Source organism: Protopterus annectens, chromosome 4.part1, assembly GCF_019279795.1.
Source record: "Protopterus annectens isolate FY-2018-M chromosome 4.part1, PAN1.0, whole genome shotgun sequence".
Taxonomy (NCBI): Eukaryota; Metazoa; Chordata; order Ceratodontiformes; family Protopteridae; genus Protopterus; species Protopterus annectens.
The window spans coordinates 529,691,633-529,707,873 of NC_056734.1; the positions used below are offsets into that span (position 1 = coordinate 529,691,633).

The following is a 16,241-nucleotide window of genomic DNA, read 5'->3' on the forward strand; positions in this document are numbered from 1 at the left end:
TTGTGATGGTTTGGCTTGCTTGATATTTGTGAAAGGGTAAGCCTGGGTTTGACTGGCATGCTTGAGCCCACCATAGGAACTCCTGTTTTAGGCATGGAATTAGTGGAATTTCTGCTTCTAGGCTGTGCCTGTGTTGGGACCATAAATTCTTTAGGTACCACTGTAGTTTTCTCATATGTAGTCTGGCATGTGGAACCAAGATTATGCATGATGCCATGAAGCCCAAGGCCTGCAGAACTTTTCTTGCTGTTAGTTTGCTGTGGTTTGTTAGTGCCAAGAAGTAAAGAGGGAGATCTTTTGTTTTTCTGCAGTTAGGAATGCCATTTGTTTTACTGTGTCCAATTCAGCCCAAGAATGTCCTTGTTTGGGATGGAATCAGCCTTGATTTTTGCAAATTGACTGTGTATCCCAGTGCTTGTAGCAAGTAAATGACCCTTTGTAAATCTGTTGTCAGCTTGCTTTTGTTGTCCCCTTGTAGCAGGCAGTCGTCCAGGTATGGATAAATTTGGATTCCCTGTAGTCTGCAGTGGGCGATTACTGATGCCAGGCATTTTGTGAATACTCTGGGCAGTAGATAAGCCAAAGGGCAATGCTGAGAATTGATAGTGCTCTGATCCTGCAAGAAATCTGAGGTATCTTCTGCAAATTGGTCGAATGGGGACGTGCAGGTATGCCTCCTTGAGATCTAGAGTTACCAGCCAACACTCCTTGCCCAGCATGGGAAGAATTTGCTGTAGGGTCAGCATCTTGAATTTTGGGACAATGATGTATGTGTTTAAGGTGGACAGATCGAGAATAGGTCTCCAACTTTTTTCCTTTCTTGGAACTAGGAATAGTCTGGAGTAGAATCCTTTGCCTTGTTCTGTTATTGGTACTCTTTCCACAGCTCTCATCTTTGTTAATTGCATTATCTGCTGTAGAGCTTCTGTTTTTGGATTTGGAGGTAGGGTTGGCATTCCTCTTTGACTGGTATAGTGTGGAAGTGGAACCGTAACCTTGGTCTATGGTTTGCAAAATCCACTTGTCTTTTGTGATATAGTGCCAGTTCTTTGAAAATAAGGTTAATTTTCCACCTAAGGGTGCTGCTATTTGTTCCCTGGTAGGCGGAGTTAGAATCAAGTCACTGTGATTGCCCTGTTGTAGTGGTAGTGGCTGTGCCTGTGGCTCTGTTATTACCTTGCCACTGTCGTCCTCTGTAGGCACCCCTCTAGATTGATTTCTGCCTCTGGAACGTCTATTCCTGCCCCTTTGGGATCTTGTGGAGTCAGGAAAGGACCAATTTTGGCAGGCCAGTTCCTGCTAAACCTTGGGGCTGAACCTGCAAGAAATCTTTAACCGCTTGTACAGATTTTGCCTTTTCTTCCATTTTCTTCATTACCTGCTGGGCAGGTGTACCAAACAAACTGGTCTTATCCATAGGAGCATCTAATAACTTAGCTTTAACATGATCCGGTAAAACTTGTTCCTTCAACCATGCATGTCTTCTTATCACTGTGCCAGTCATGGCTGATCTAAATGAAGCCTCCAGTGCATCATAGCCACATTTTAAGGAATGGTTACTAACCTGTTGTATGTTATTTACCATTTCTAATAGATTTTTCTTATCTATAGAGTCATCAGAGGATAGCTTTTTAGTTAACTGATCAAGCATAAACTCTTGGTATTGTATCATGTGAAACTGACAGTTTAAAGCTCTAGCTGAGAGTAGCAGAGGTGTAAACCTTTTTGCCCCATCTGTCTAAAGACCTGGCTTCCCTTTCAGAAGGAATAGGGTTTTTTGTTGTGGTTGAGGCTACTGCCTTAGGGCCCTGGGATATAGTTTCGGGGTCTGCAAGAGGGGCCTTGTATAGGTGATGATGAGTGTCTGGCACCCTGTAAAATCTATCTGGTTTGGCAGGTGCTGGAGGTAAAGAATCTGGTGCAGTGCAAACATCATTAAATGCATCGTCCACAACAGAGAGGACAGGAGGTATAGCTAAGGGCCTGTGTAGTGGTAGGTGCAGAAAAGTCCTAAGTCTTTTTCTGGAGTCTGAAAAATCCTGTTCCTGCCATTGGAATTGTTCTCTCATGGCATGTAAGGTTTCCCCAAAGGAGAATTCTTCTGGTGGGGAAGCAGCTGGAATGGATTCTTCAGCATCTGAGTCCTCAAAATTGGAGAAAGGAGCCTCTGGCTGGTCTGTAATATCTGAGTCTTCCGCAGAATCATCAGAGGACACAGGCTCGAGGGGCTCTGCTCTAGGTCTCTTTTCTGGGGCTGAGAGGCCCTGTCTGGGTGAGATTGAGATCCCCTAATTAAGGATATTAAATCTTCTGCCAGAGTAAGCATTTGTGAACTAGAAGTGGGCCTGGTTGAGGGGGTTTAACAGGCACTGACTTAGTAGATTTGGCTGCTTTAGCCCTGGCGAAGGCTTTAATAGACATGGCTGCAGGAGGCCTAGCAGCACCACGTGCTGGGGTAGAGACATCCAAAGGGATGGTGTCTGATAAGTCACTAGTAACCACTGTAGTAGGTAAAATTTCTGAGGCCGATTCAAGTAAGGTAACCGGAACCTCAGTAGTAGTCATTGATTCGCTGTACTCTGATCAGTTTTCTCGGTTTCGCCGAAACCGAGACACTCATGGTTTGCTTAACCATGGTTTCGCCGAAACCGCGGACCGCGAGTGTCGGTCTTTTTCTTTGCGTTTTAACAATTTGGGTAGTCGGAGGATCCGACGGCATAATGTACGCAAATTCAGAGCCGAAAAACTGTTCAGCAAACTCCGACCGACGTCTAAGCGTTCGTCGGTTGAAAGAAGCACAGGCCGAACAGGCTGCTACGTCGTGGTCTGGGCCTAAACAAGGCAAACAGTAAGAGTGGAAATCTTTATGAGGTATTTGTTTCCCACAAATTAAACAGTTATTGACTTTTTCTGACATCGGCTGAGGCAAGAAAGAGTCCCCAACGGGGTACTTAGCTTTTAGAAGTCTTCGAAGGAGTATTCGGTAGTAGTAATCTCTGGATCTGACCGACCGCACTTGCGAACAGCTTCTGCTTGAGCCACGCGGCAAGAAAGACTGGAGAAAATGGCGTTGGCTGATGCCTTTATACCCGAAGACCAGCAGAGATGACGTCGGGTGAAGTGCGACATCAGCCGAAGCCGGACCCGGACTTTGGAATCCGGCCGACCGAAGGGCTGCCTGACGACAGGACAACCCAGTTGTTATGACTGCAGATGCATCCATGAAGGACATCTGCCCAGCACTGTAGTGTTTTCAGTGCAAGTATAATCTCATGCATGTACTGTTTAACTCTTTCTGAACAACACAAATGGCAAACCTCTAAATGCGAAACTAGAATGAGACTCAAAAAGAACTCATAGAAGATGTAGAGTCTTGTATTTTACTGTAAAATGGGCACCCCTACCACTGCTCCACTTTGTGATAAGTAGTTGGATACAAAGTGGAGGGCCGATTCTGGGCGTACTCAAAACATGCTGCTGATAATCTGGGCAAAACCTATCATTCTAACAGACATCCAGAAAGTATACATCCTGAATGTAATTGGAGTTTCCAAAATAACAGGTTAAGACAAGTGTAAGAAAGCCTGAGGGTTGGTTGATTTTAACTTGTATATTTTTGTGAACAATGACTTCTAAATATTCCTTAACAGTGAGGTGGGATGTGAGAAGGAAGTAGTTTTTTGAAGTTTGTGAAGGAACCAGTTTTTATTTTGTCTGGCTGGCATACCACTCAGTCTCAGAGCAAGAAATCTGGACAAAGGCCCCAAAATAGGGACAGATTTTAAATACTGCTCCTGTAAACTCATAGTTGCTAGAACAGGTTTTGCATTAGTATGTATTTTCTGAGATATATGAAGTGTGAAATTCAAATGCCAAATATTTATTTAGTGACTTCAATCTTCATGTTGCTATCCCATAATTCCATTGGATTGGGGTGGGGTTACAGGATTATGTATGCAAATTTTATGTTAAACAGCATCCCGATATTTGGCCGGTTGTACCTACTTTTCATGGGCCTTTGTCCAGATCATTGAGATTTCGAGGTTGAGAGGTATGCTGAGGAACCTAGGTAAGAAATAAATGCACACAGTGACTGGCAGTAAGTGTCAGCTCTCTACGAATGCCAATACAAGCTAAAGGCAACCTTTCCCAAAGGAAGCAGATTAGACCCAGTCCTGCTACAGTACAGAAAACCAACAAAGAAATACCAACGTGAATGTCACATGTCCACACCTCTAAAAGCCAAGGGCAAAAAAAAAAAAAAAATTTGTCATCACATTTCCGCCAGAGGAGTGGTAGACTGACTTTTCTCATTATTTCTTTATCCGGTATGAGTATCATCACAGGCCAGTATAAAGCTAATGAAATATAACCTCCCTCATACCACCACTATAGGAAGAGAAAAGGGTTACATGCCTAGTCCATGGGGACTCGGAATATTAAAATATTAAAAAGGATGCTGGGACATTTTTAGGCCATGACGAACTACAGTGTAAAAGGCCAAAGAACCCAAAAGACAGATTAATCATTTGGTTTCTCAAATTCCTGGAAGGGAAGCAAAATTAGCCCCCTGTTTTGTGTGCCTAACTGGTCAATCCCAAGATCATTTTAGCTCTACCAGGGACCACAAAGTAGGAGACATTTGGAGAAATAGGTTGAGTCAACCAATGCCACTAGCCTCCACTTCCACCAAAGACCTAAAGTAAAGCTTACAAAGGTACTCAGTACGCCCCTGCCCACACCCCACTCCCAATAAAGATCCATACCCACTAATCCTGAGAAAGTTTTCTAAGGCTCACAGCCTTCCCTACCAGATCTCACTTAGGTGAATCTTGGCATGTTACTGGAATGTGGTAGGAAAGTGAACAGACTGCAAAAATCCACATGAACACAGGAAGGCTGTACTTATTCCACATGGAAGCACCACATCACAGAACTAAACTGGAGAGAAAAAAAAGTGCTATACAGAAGCAAGGACAACCACTGCTCTACTGTGCCTACTCTTCTTTTGTGTTTACAGAAACATAGATACAGAACCTGTGTGTGCGTGCGTGTCTGCGCATAATTAATACATATATTACAGCATGTAGTGCTGCCGCCTCACAGCATGAGATTCTCTGGTTTGACTCTTGGCTGGAGTGCCTTCTGTGTGGGATCTGCAACTGCTCCATGTGTTTTTGTGGATTTTCTCTGGTTGCCCAGTTTTTCTACCACATTCCAAAGATGTGCAGTAGGTAGACTGGACATAATAAACTGGCCACAGGTGTGAGTGTGAGAATTTAATTTGTTGACCATTTTGGCTTCAGATCATGGTACAGTGGGAAAAGGGGAAGGTGCCCTTTTCCCCGCTATAGTGTGATCTCAGAGTTGGCATATATATATATATATATATATATATATATATATATATATATATAAAATTAGCGGGGGGGGGGGTGCACACAAACTGTTTTGTTTGCAGGCGTTATTTGCATTGTTCAAGTTGATTGATAAACTAAATAAATCATATGGTCTCGACCATGTCAGTTTCGGCAATTTAGTAGGTCAACCAACTGAACTAGATCTGAATTTTACTGCCCATGACATGCTGTGTTTACAATGACTTATCTAGAGTACTGAGCAGGTGATTGCTGTATGCAGTGAAACACTGCATCTCCATTAAAACTGAATTCTCAGCAAATGTATTAGGACAGTCATGAACTTGAGCATTCTCAATAATCTTTACAATATGTCTTTTTGGAAAATGATAGTTAAGTTACATGATGCTCTCAGTCCAAGTGTTGCAATGTCTGTTGATCAGCTTTAGACACAGGATGCGTAAGCTAGTGCCATAACTCATGCATTCACAGAGAATCTTCCACGTATGAGCTATGTCATCAGAAAATCTGTAGTTTGGACGGCTTTTCCGTGCAAACACAGCAGTATCCTCAATCACAGTCTCCTTTGGAACAGCTTAGGACTGAGCTGAAACAGACATAGTCAGATCTGTTTACAGTTATACAGACAGCATGTCTCTGGTAGCCGTACAAGGGATATCCATTTTCTTTAGAATTGGAGGCTGTGTGTTTTGGATTCTTGAAGGAAGCTTATCAAAAATCCTGGAAGAAATTTAGCAAGTTGGCCAGTCCAGAGACATTCATTCTGTCTTATCAACTAGCAGGACCCTGTCTAAGTAAAGAAAGATTATTACACTAAATTATTTTAGAAAAGTCAACAGTTTTCCCAAAGAAAACCATAGAAGAGGAACCTGAATAAGAATTCAGCATTGTGGCCTACATCTGATCATAAAGGGCCCCCCAAAAATGTATGCAAAAATCCTCCTCTTCTTCTGAATAGTGTGCACAGAGATCTCTTCTGAAAAGCCTACATCAGACAGAGCAACCTGCAAAAAAGTCTGACAGGGAGCTATGGCGGAGCTTATACGAGGAATGCCTTTTGCACCAAGCAGAAGTATTCTTGACAAGAATACACCAATGGTGTAAAGAACCCTTAACTGCATAAACTGCATAGACTACACTTCAGAGAAAAGACTGAAGTGGACCTACTACTAGATATTCAGTATGGAGACAACAGCTCAGTTCAAGATGACAAAAGCTTTAAATCTTGAACTGGTGTCCGTTAGAGCTACTGAAGAGCTGTGTTTAGGTTTTTCATATTCTGCATCCTTCCTTTCAGGTCTGTGCACTGCTTCTTCCCCTCCACCTTTTCTTTTGCATCAAGTCTGCAAATTCTACTGCAGTAGCCAGTAAAATCTTACTCGACAGATTGGGTAATATTCTCAACATTTAATGTTACATAACTATCCCTGATGACATTCTCTACAATGTTTCAAGAAACCATCTCAACATTCAAAATACAGGCTCAGAACAATAGTTTGTCATTAATCAAGCCTGATTGTCTTCCTTATTTGTCAAGCTGCAATCCTAAACCTTAAAGACGACAGCTTAAAGAACACTCGACAGATGTAGTAGTCTAATCCTGGATGCCTGCATTTGAAGACAATTTACAAGGCCTCTGTCAGTGAACTCCAGTATGTTAATGGCAGTGGCATTCTTGCAGACCTACAAGTTGCACCAGAATAAGTGTTCTTACCATATCAGTGGACCTTTTCAGGGGAACCTCTCTGAGGGGTCTTACAACTAGGTATACCCTTCTCTACCAATCAAAATCTGGAATTTTTCACAAAAAAATACCAAACCTGGCTGTCATATGCAGACTACCCCAAACAATTAGTATACTGTTTGCAGATCAAGAAATAATAAATGAAGGCCTCTGTTTACAAGTATAAACCTTTCTTCCCTCTGCTTTACCAACCATCAAGCCGCCTCTTAGCCAGTCTATTCAACAGTGGGACCTTTCCCGCAGTAAGTTATGGACCATCATGCATATGAGTTGCTAATTAAACTTGTACTCATCTAGAACAGAGTCAGGGCTATATTCCTCTAGGCCAAAGGCACTGGTTTAAACAAACATACTTGCCCAACTTCCAGGAGGAACTCTGGTGAGGGGGACTGCAGAAGGTTATCTATGACCTATCAGGGAGAGTCAGTTCAGAGTTAAAAGGATACAGTAAGAATTTATACAACATCCTCTTGGAGAGGGTCCTATAATGGACTGATTCCTCAAACAGTTTGGGGTGGGGAGTGGGGGGGGGGGGCAGATGCAATTTCAAGGACTAAGGTTCAGAAGCTGAACTCTAACATATAGATGTCTTAAGAAACCTGACTCCTGGAAGTGTAATCAGGACAATTATCCTTTATGAAAGTGAGCAACAAAGAAAGTAATAGCAGTGCAATTTCAGAAACAGCACTCCTGAAACAAGCCATGGCAGTAGCCGTGCCTTGAAAAAAACGGCTTTTGGCCAACACAGCACACTGCCCAATGACAAATACGATTCAACTAGCAAGCCATTTTCAAAAGCCAGGCAACAGGGGATCCCTGATCATAACATGGCCTTGCAACTACTGAAAAATTAACAGTCCACTGCAGCAGTTGCCGCCACGGGTATGCAGATACAGTAAGAAAATGGTGGCCCAGAAGACAACATCTCAGGATGGACCCGATGCTGCATCCTCACCCATGAAGTCAAAGTCATGACCTCCTGAGCAATCTCCAAGTCCATAAATCACCAACAGTGGAGAGTGTCCAGCTACATGCCTGTAAACAGCGATTCTCTGCAACACAGTGCAACAGAACTCTCAGTATATACTCACTCCTGGCACCCTTCTGGATTGTAACCATACAATTATCTGGTGCAAAGAAGCTTTCAAGATGTCCCATGGTAGGGCCATAATGGCAAAACCACATTGACAAATTTCTCTGGGCTTTTAAAGCCCTAATGGCTTTAGTCTGCACAGAAAGTGAAACCTGACTACAACAAATCAGAAGAATTTCCAATGTAAACCCCAAAGAATGTCATGACACAGACAGACTACCTTGACCAGTGTCAGCAGCCAGATCCTGTAGTGTCCCCAGCTGGAAAAAAATGTAGGTGGATGAAACTGATGCCCAGAATAGAAAAACTATCCATTCTCTTTGGAACTGACAACTTGCTATGGAGGACAGATTCTGTGGCTCCTTCCATCAAAATCTGAACCTAATACTAGAGATCCAGTGAAACTGCATGGCCATTCACTAAGCAGAACCCTTTCTTCGGCACAGAATAAGACAAGACCTGAGCTGAACACATGAAAAATCCCCATGACCTGTGGTGACCACGAAGAATTCATGAGTTATCTGTGACTACTCCACAATGCAGTCCTAATTTAATGTCAGAACTCTAATGGCTGGATGATGCCACCTCCTTCTGACCCTCAGCTAACACAGGAGCAAAAAAAATAGTTATGCAAAATCTTACCATAACCATAGATGTCCTTCTCTTCTATGTTGCAGTATTCTTTGCATGAGGGAATCCTCTTCCAAAGGTGACCCGGCATCCGGCCAGTATACAAGAGCTTTAAAGTACTGCTAGTATGTGGCAGAGAAGTTCTGAGGACTGCAACTGCAGACGTCACTTTTATGGCTGATGCACTCCTAAGCCATTTCTGCAACATCTCATGTACTAGCCATACTTTAAAGTTCTTGTATACTGGCCGGACATCAGGTCACCTTAGGCGGAGGATTCCCTCATGTAAAGAATACTGCAACATTAGAACAGAAGGACATCTGTGATGACTGAAAACATTCCTTAGACAGTGAGAAGACTTATTCTTTGAGGCTGGCATAATCTAGAAAAGTAAGGAAGGTACAAGAGATCCACAAAGGTCCTCCCCCAGTGGAGGGCCTTTTTCTTAAGGAAGTCATCTGACATGGGCCTGGGAGGCCTGACCAAAAAAAAGTGGTGGTCCCTGAAAATGGGCATCCAATGTCCTCCTTGAAAGAGGGCCTCAGCTAAGCCACACATTTGCACCTGCAACCTTGGCCACAGTGTCAAGCACAGTCAAAATAAGTAGATACAAGGAAAAATACTCTTAAGCCATAGATTTTCTGCATCAGATCCTTCTTAACCCCAAACATGGGAAGTTTGGTTATCTTTCCAGGGTTTGACTTGCTAAGGACAACTACAATTTAGGAAGGTGGGCCTAGTTGGGGAACTCAAACCCAAACATGGCAGATTACTCTTGCCACATCTGTCCATGACTGTGGAATCTTACCTGGTGGCAAGGTAAAAATGATGCATGCTACAGTCTTGAAATAGTAACGGTGGCAAAAATTATACAAAAGATATAAAACATCTGTTGAGAAACTACCACCGCATATGGATATTTCCAAAGTGCCTCTAACTTCTCACAGACTACACAGGAAGAATTAGTAATGGAAACCCTGATTATCATTTCTATCTGTAGGAGAATTAAACAAAGGCTCTACCATCTTTGACCATGTGTACCCAATTTAGATGTTTGTATAGTTAACAGACTGCAGCCTGCAGGAAGTTAACAGACTGGACCTACCAGAGCAGCCAAAGATGAAAATTTAATTTGCCTGCTATGGGCATTACTAAGTCAAATCAGTGAAACATACCTGTAATGCTGCATATATTTCAAAGTAGAATGATGGCTGCTTGAGGGCTTAAGAACAAGGGAAATATGAAAAAAGACAAGAATCCTAAAAATTAAGTGTGCCTCACATTCCTTTTACAGGTGAAACATAAATCAAAGCATTTTCAATCTTTTATGACAAACGCATACTATTGCAAAAAAAATATAAATAAGAGGAATTAAACCTCAAGACCACATAGGACAACTTCCACTTAGAGATTCCAAATCAAAACAGCAAGCTTATGTTGTCTAAAATGTCTTCAGCTAGAGACGTACTGCTTCCCAGCTTTAAGCTTGATGTCAAACCTTTCTAAATGCTATGGAACATAAAAAAAGTTTTGTACTCACCATAACACTAGATCCGTATTGCCTTGCTTTCCATCCAGTTTGTTTTATTGGATCCAACCTCAGCACCTTTCAGAAGCTTCAGGTACAGATCTCTGACTCGACCCCTACCCATAAATTCCCTCTGTTCCCCCAAAGTACCTCAGATCAAGTTTGTCAAATTTTTCTGATTATGAGTGGGGAAGCAGGATAAACAGGCAAACCTATGAGACGAACTAAGAAAAGCAGCTATAATACGAGGGACAGCAATAAAAGGCAGTTTAATCACAAGGCCCCTAATGAGGTTCATCTGTTCAAAAGGAGAGCAAAGTGACAATTAAGGAAGAAGGATAGCGGGAAGAATGTTGAACCAGACCAAAAGATAACAGATCTAGCATTATGTTTGGGACAGATTCCCAAGTTACCCAAGTGGTATCATGGAGCCAAATGATGCACATGACCTGGGCTGTACATTCAGCTTGCAATGAAATACAAAAGTGTGACCCAGTAGACCAAGCAGCTGCAGCACAAATCTGTCAATAGGACATCTACCCATAAAGGTGGTAGAAGTAGCTAGCGCTCTCAAAGAATGAACCTTTGGTTTATTAGTTAAAGGTAGTCCCAGCTTCTGACACAAAAATGTTATACATTCTGATAGCCATCTGGATCAAGTGACTTTCAATACACTTTGGCCAGTTTTTGTTTTTGAAAAAGTTGATCAGATTTTCTAAAATCCTTAGCTCTACACAAGTAAAATCTGAACTGTCTATGAACATCTAGTAAATGTAGAGTATAATCTTTCAGTCTATGAACATCTAGTAAATGTAGAGTATACTCTCCCCTGTTAGAGAATTTTGGGAAAAAAACACCAACACAGATTAACAGTTTGAGGTTCATTTTAGATGTGACCTCTGGAAGAAAATTGGGATTCGTTCTCGAGGACAACCTATCCTTGTGGAAGACCATGTATGGAGGTTTCCAGAATAAAGTTTGCAATCCCTAAATCTGCCTTGCAGAAGTAATAGCCAAGAGAAAAAGCATTTCCCAAGAAAGGTATTTTAAATCTACTATAGCTGTAGGGTCGAAAGGCACTAGAGTTAAAGCCTGAAACATAACTAAAATCCCACAGTGTCTCTCAACAGGAAGGTTTCCTTCAAGAAAGCTTTTGAAATCTTTAGGGAAGAGTATAATTCTGCCCATTGTAAAAATTGGAAATGGCTGCTAGCTGTACCTTCATTGTTGAAAACCTGAAACCTTTTTGGAAGGGAGCTGACAAAGTCAAGAATAGACAGAACAGGTGCTGAAAAGGGATCCATTCCCTTGGAAGAAGCTGAAATTGTAAACTTTTCCATTTGCTAAGATGAAGCTTTCTACTATTGTTTTTTGTGAGGCTGACAAAATGTGGACCACTGGACAGGACAGCCGGGCATCTCTGGCCACAATTAGAATTAGAGAAACCACTGGGTTAGCTGCAGGATTTTTAAATCCAGGTGAAGCTGCCAGGATGGGTGACTCGGATGATCTGGATGATAGTCTAATGTCTAAGATGGCTGTACTAGATGAGGCCAGAGAAAGGAGAACCAGAAGGGGACAAGGATTACTCTGGCTTTGCATCTTCCAGCTTTCTGAATACAGACAAGAGTATACGAGTAAAGGCATACAGGAGACTTGGGGGGCCAACAGTGGACAACAGTAGCCCTTGGTGATTGACCCTGTGGAGTTATAAAGGCAAAGTGACTATTGTTTAGGTATGAAGCAAAAAGACTGAAGCAAAGTTGGACCCAGAGACTGAATATTTCTATTGCCCCTGTCTAAGTGAATGGCCACTCATAAGGCAGAAGAATGGTTCTGTTCAGTTTGTCTGCTGGAACAGCAGAGGTCCCCAAAATGAGCATTGCTATGAGAAAGTGATAACAAAATCTCACCCATTGTCACCACACTCTCATGGCTTCCCAGCAAAGTGGATATGAGTGGGCACCCTGCCATGCTTGTTGATATACTAGACTACTACTATGTCTGTCTAGATGGAGACCATACTCTCTAACAGGAAGTCCTGAAAGGAAGGCTTCCCTCATCTCCAAGACATTGATGTGAGGAATGTATTCCATTCTAAATATTCCCCACCCCATCACAGTGGGGAAGCAATGGTGGTTACTGTAGCCACTGGAGAGGTCAACTACCAACTACAAGCACTGAAAATTGGTGCAAGCTGAATTTGAGTTTGAAGTGAATGAGATATCAGGGACCACTGAACTAACAGGGTCTTAATGTCTCATGTAATATCTTGCTAAGGGAAATAGTGTTATGGTGTTGGCCATTAAGCCTAGCAGCCTGAGATGGAGTCTTGCAGAAGAGGAATGGTGGAAGCACCTGAACGACTACCCCAGTGGATGGAGAATAACAAGGAATTTGGAAGTCTAGCTATCTGACATTGTAAACAGGTGGCATCCAATGAATACTATATTTTTTAGGGTTAAACTTACTGTCTTGATTGTAAATTCATGATTGTGAGGCAAGCTGGAACAAGAATTCCATTTGTTGGACAATCGGATCCCTGGTTGGAGCAGTAAGGAGCCAATCATCTAAATACAGGAACACCAGAACCCCTGCAGTCTAAGGCTGCTACCACTGCCATGCATTTGGTAAACACCCAGGGTACTGTGGAGAGATCAAAGGGCAGGGGAAGGAGGGTATGTCCGTAGGAGCATCTTGGATAAAACCCTGGGATTTCTGGAATCGCATCTTCTTGCCTCCTTTCTGGTTTCTAGGAAAAGGTCCTCTGAGAGGTGAAGTGGATTCCAATGGTAGACAGGTTCTTGCCATCCTGTTTGCTCCTGGTGAGCATCTCTTTAACCTTTGGTCCAAAGACAGCTGAAACATCAAAAGGGGCATTAATAATGGACATCCTGAAGCCTTCTGCAGTGTCACAAATTGCATCTAGGCATACCGGTATATCGCGGTGCCAGTACTTGCTGCTCTGGTCACATCATCAGGTGAACTGGACTGGCCACACCATCAGGTGAACTGGAAAGCAGACGCAGGGATACACTGAATATCAGTTGGAGGGAAGACAACTGGGACTCTACTGATTTCTGGATGTTCACAGATAAGTTACTCGAGAGTGACGTGGTGAGCTTCATCAGGTCCCTCTGGAAACATGTCATATGGGCAAGGTTGTTCAGCAAAGGTGACTGAAGCATTCACCATCAATCAAGTCTGTGTCTTCTGTGACTGGCTCTGGGAATAAGTGCGTAAATGTCTTCTTTTACTCTTCTGTTTCCTAGGCTGCCTGGTTTAGACTTCTGGGGAAGGGTCAGAATCAGACTAGGAATTTGCATGGTGAGAGCCCCTAGGCTGAAAGAGGCTGACTGTCTCAGTAAATCTGAATGTACAGAGTCAGAAGCACTGTCAAATGAGGTTCGGGAAGAAGCATAGTAGAAACGTCTCTTCTCAGTCAGATGAGAACTCTCTCAAAACCCAAAGCCGCAAGGAGCTGAAGAAGCATTCCTCCCAGCCATCTCCCATTCCGACTCACCCTGGCTCCGAGAATGACAATGGAAGAGAGTCAGAGAACACAGGCACTGACAGATCCAAAACACCTGAAGTTCATTCAGCCCTTTGAGTCTCTGCTCAAAGACTCATCCAGATCTGATAAGGGATACTAAAGTTGACGTCGAGAGGGCTGTCTGCTCCAATGTAAGTGCTCTGGGAAGGATAGGACGCATGGGCTTCAGATCCAAATGTTGGACCAAAATTGGAGAAACCAGAGGTGGAGTAGAAGAACCCATAACCCTGGGTGCCCAATGGGGATGTTGCCAGGAGGACCCTCAGTTGAATTTGCATCAGGAGGAACATCTGCATCATACAGTCAATGTTTGCTTCAGTGGGGCTCCTCACAGAATGGAAAGACCTCAAAGATATAGCCAACAAAGATGGTTGAGAGGAACACCTCTCCTGCATGAAGACTGAATGGGCCTAGGGCTCACTGGCTCCTGTGAGAAATGGGAAGGAGGAGTTGAAGAATGGACCCAGATCAGAAGGGATTGGCGTTTTTGGCACCAAACCCAAGAACTCTTTCGGATGTGGAGAATGTTTCCTGGATTCCTCCTTCTTCTCAGTTTCCTCTTTTTTTTCCCTTAAATTTATCATTCTTCTCTTTAGCAGGCCTAGTATTTCTTCTGACTTTTTTTTGCCAGAGAAGATTGTGAGAATGAAAATTGTGCCGTACTTCCACTTGGAAAGAGAGCGGCCCTTTTAAGAGTAACTTTCCCATACCAACCCTGCAGTGCCCTCATACCAAAAGAAGCACATGTCTCAGTCAATCTAGGTGTGTTGCTCCTAGGCAGTAGACAGAGAGAGAAGGTCCTGAGGTGGGAGACTGGAGACTGGGCAGCAGGCAGAACACTTTTTGAACCCGAGGACCTTTACTGCCATCTCTAAAAAGAAAACAAGACAGCACTGTCTTACAAGAACTGAAAAGACTTGCAAAAAGCTAGAAAAAAAACAGCTAAGGAAAGGAAAAATTGACAACAGTAACAATATTAAGAATAGCATCAGAGGGGAAATGAGGTAAGAAAAGTCATTTAAGAAAAGCAATACATCTAAGAATAGCTTAGAAATAACTATTCAAAAACACTTCTCTAAACAGAGCCTTTCATACATCATGTTCTTCTGGATCAGGAAACAAATGAGAGCAGAGGTATTTTTTGGGGAACAGAAGGAATTATGGGTAGGAGAAGAGTAAGAACCCTAGATCCAAAGCTTCTGAAAAGTGCCAAGGTCATATTCAGTTAGATCACCCAAAGGTTGAATCAGATGAAAATAGACATCAGATCTTGTACTTTATTGTTCATACTCAAGCCACTAAAGGCAACAAAATTCTTACAATTTTTACACTAAAAATTATACAAGTACTTACCGATTTTGTATGTTCAGGTCGAGGTGCTACCACAGGGGGAGGAGTTCCGTCATCATCTTCCTCATCACTTGGTAATGCCGTAACAGCTGAGGGCTCACTGCCTTTTGCGTTGGACTAAAAAAAAAAAAAACACATTCAGAATCAACTAAAGATGATGAATATGCTTTTCTCAAGTGATGCAAAACAGCCCAAAGCTATTCATCTTCCTCTGAACTATAGAGTCTGAAAGTGGTATTTATTAAAACGTTTTAAGGAATTTCATTTTACATCAATGTCTAGCCACACGTCAGTGGAAGAGATAAGGGATCAAACCAGATATCAGAATCCTAAAGTTCAGGATAAACCCAAAGTATTATTGCCCAAAGGAAAACATTCAAGTCAATGAACAGGATTATTCTCTACAAAAAAAAAAAAAAAAAGGCATGCACTACCTACAGTATTGTGCTACTGCTGGAAAAAAATGCAATGGAATCTGTCACTTGCGCCATACCGAACCTGCAATCACAGGTACTTAAAAACTAATGTACTACAGGGGGTAGAAAAAAAAGCTACAAGCAAAATTTATTTACATATCTGCTTTATCCAAGCAGCATACAAGCAATGGTGTACAACCATGAAAGAGAGTCCACTTACTATCCCAAAACAGAAAACCCCACACAAAAAAATCCCAGAGAATAAACAGTCAATCTTAAACACAAACAACTGAGTGGTGACGATACAGAGACAAAGTAATTATCAGGATTATAAGATGGTGACTGCAAGCTACAGCTACAAATGCATCATTTCAAGTGCAGCAATTCACTGAAAACAGTTAAGTTTAAATAAGCTTGTAATACAGACAAGCAGTTTTAAGAAAATAGACTTCAGACTTGATGGAACTAACCTCAAAAAATTACATTACATAAGTTGCTGGAGGGATAGATTCCCAGCAGAACATGCTGGAGGGATAGATTCCTGTCCCA

General features: G+C 42.4%; 1 protein-coding gene across 5 annotated transcripts in view; it reads right to left on the reverse strand.

Moving 5' to 3' along the window:
• Positions 1–16,241, reverse strand: part of PAK2 (p21 (RAC1) activated kinase 2) — a 1,120,998-nt gene that overhangs the window by 374,465 nt on the left and 730,292 nt on the right. For all 5 annotated transcript variants that reach the window (XM_044070347.1, XM_044070345.1, XM_044070348.1 and 2 more), the window contains one exon: positions 15,280–15,393. In XM_044070347.1, the coding sequence (XP_043926282.1) occupies positions 15,280–15,393 (114 nt within the window). The remainder of the gene's footprint in view (positions 1–15,279; positions 15,394–16,241) is intronic.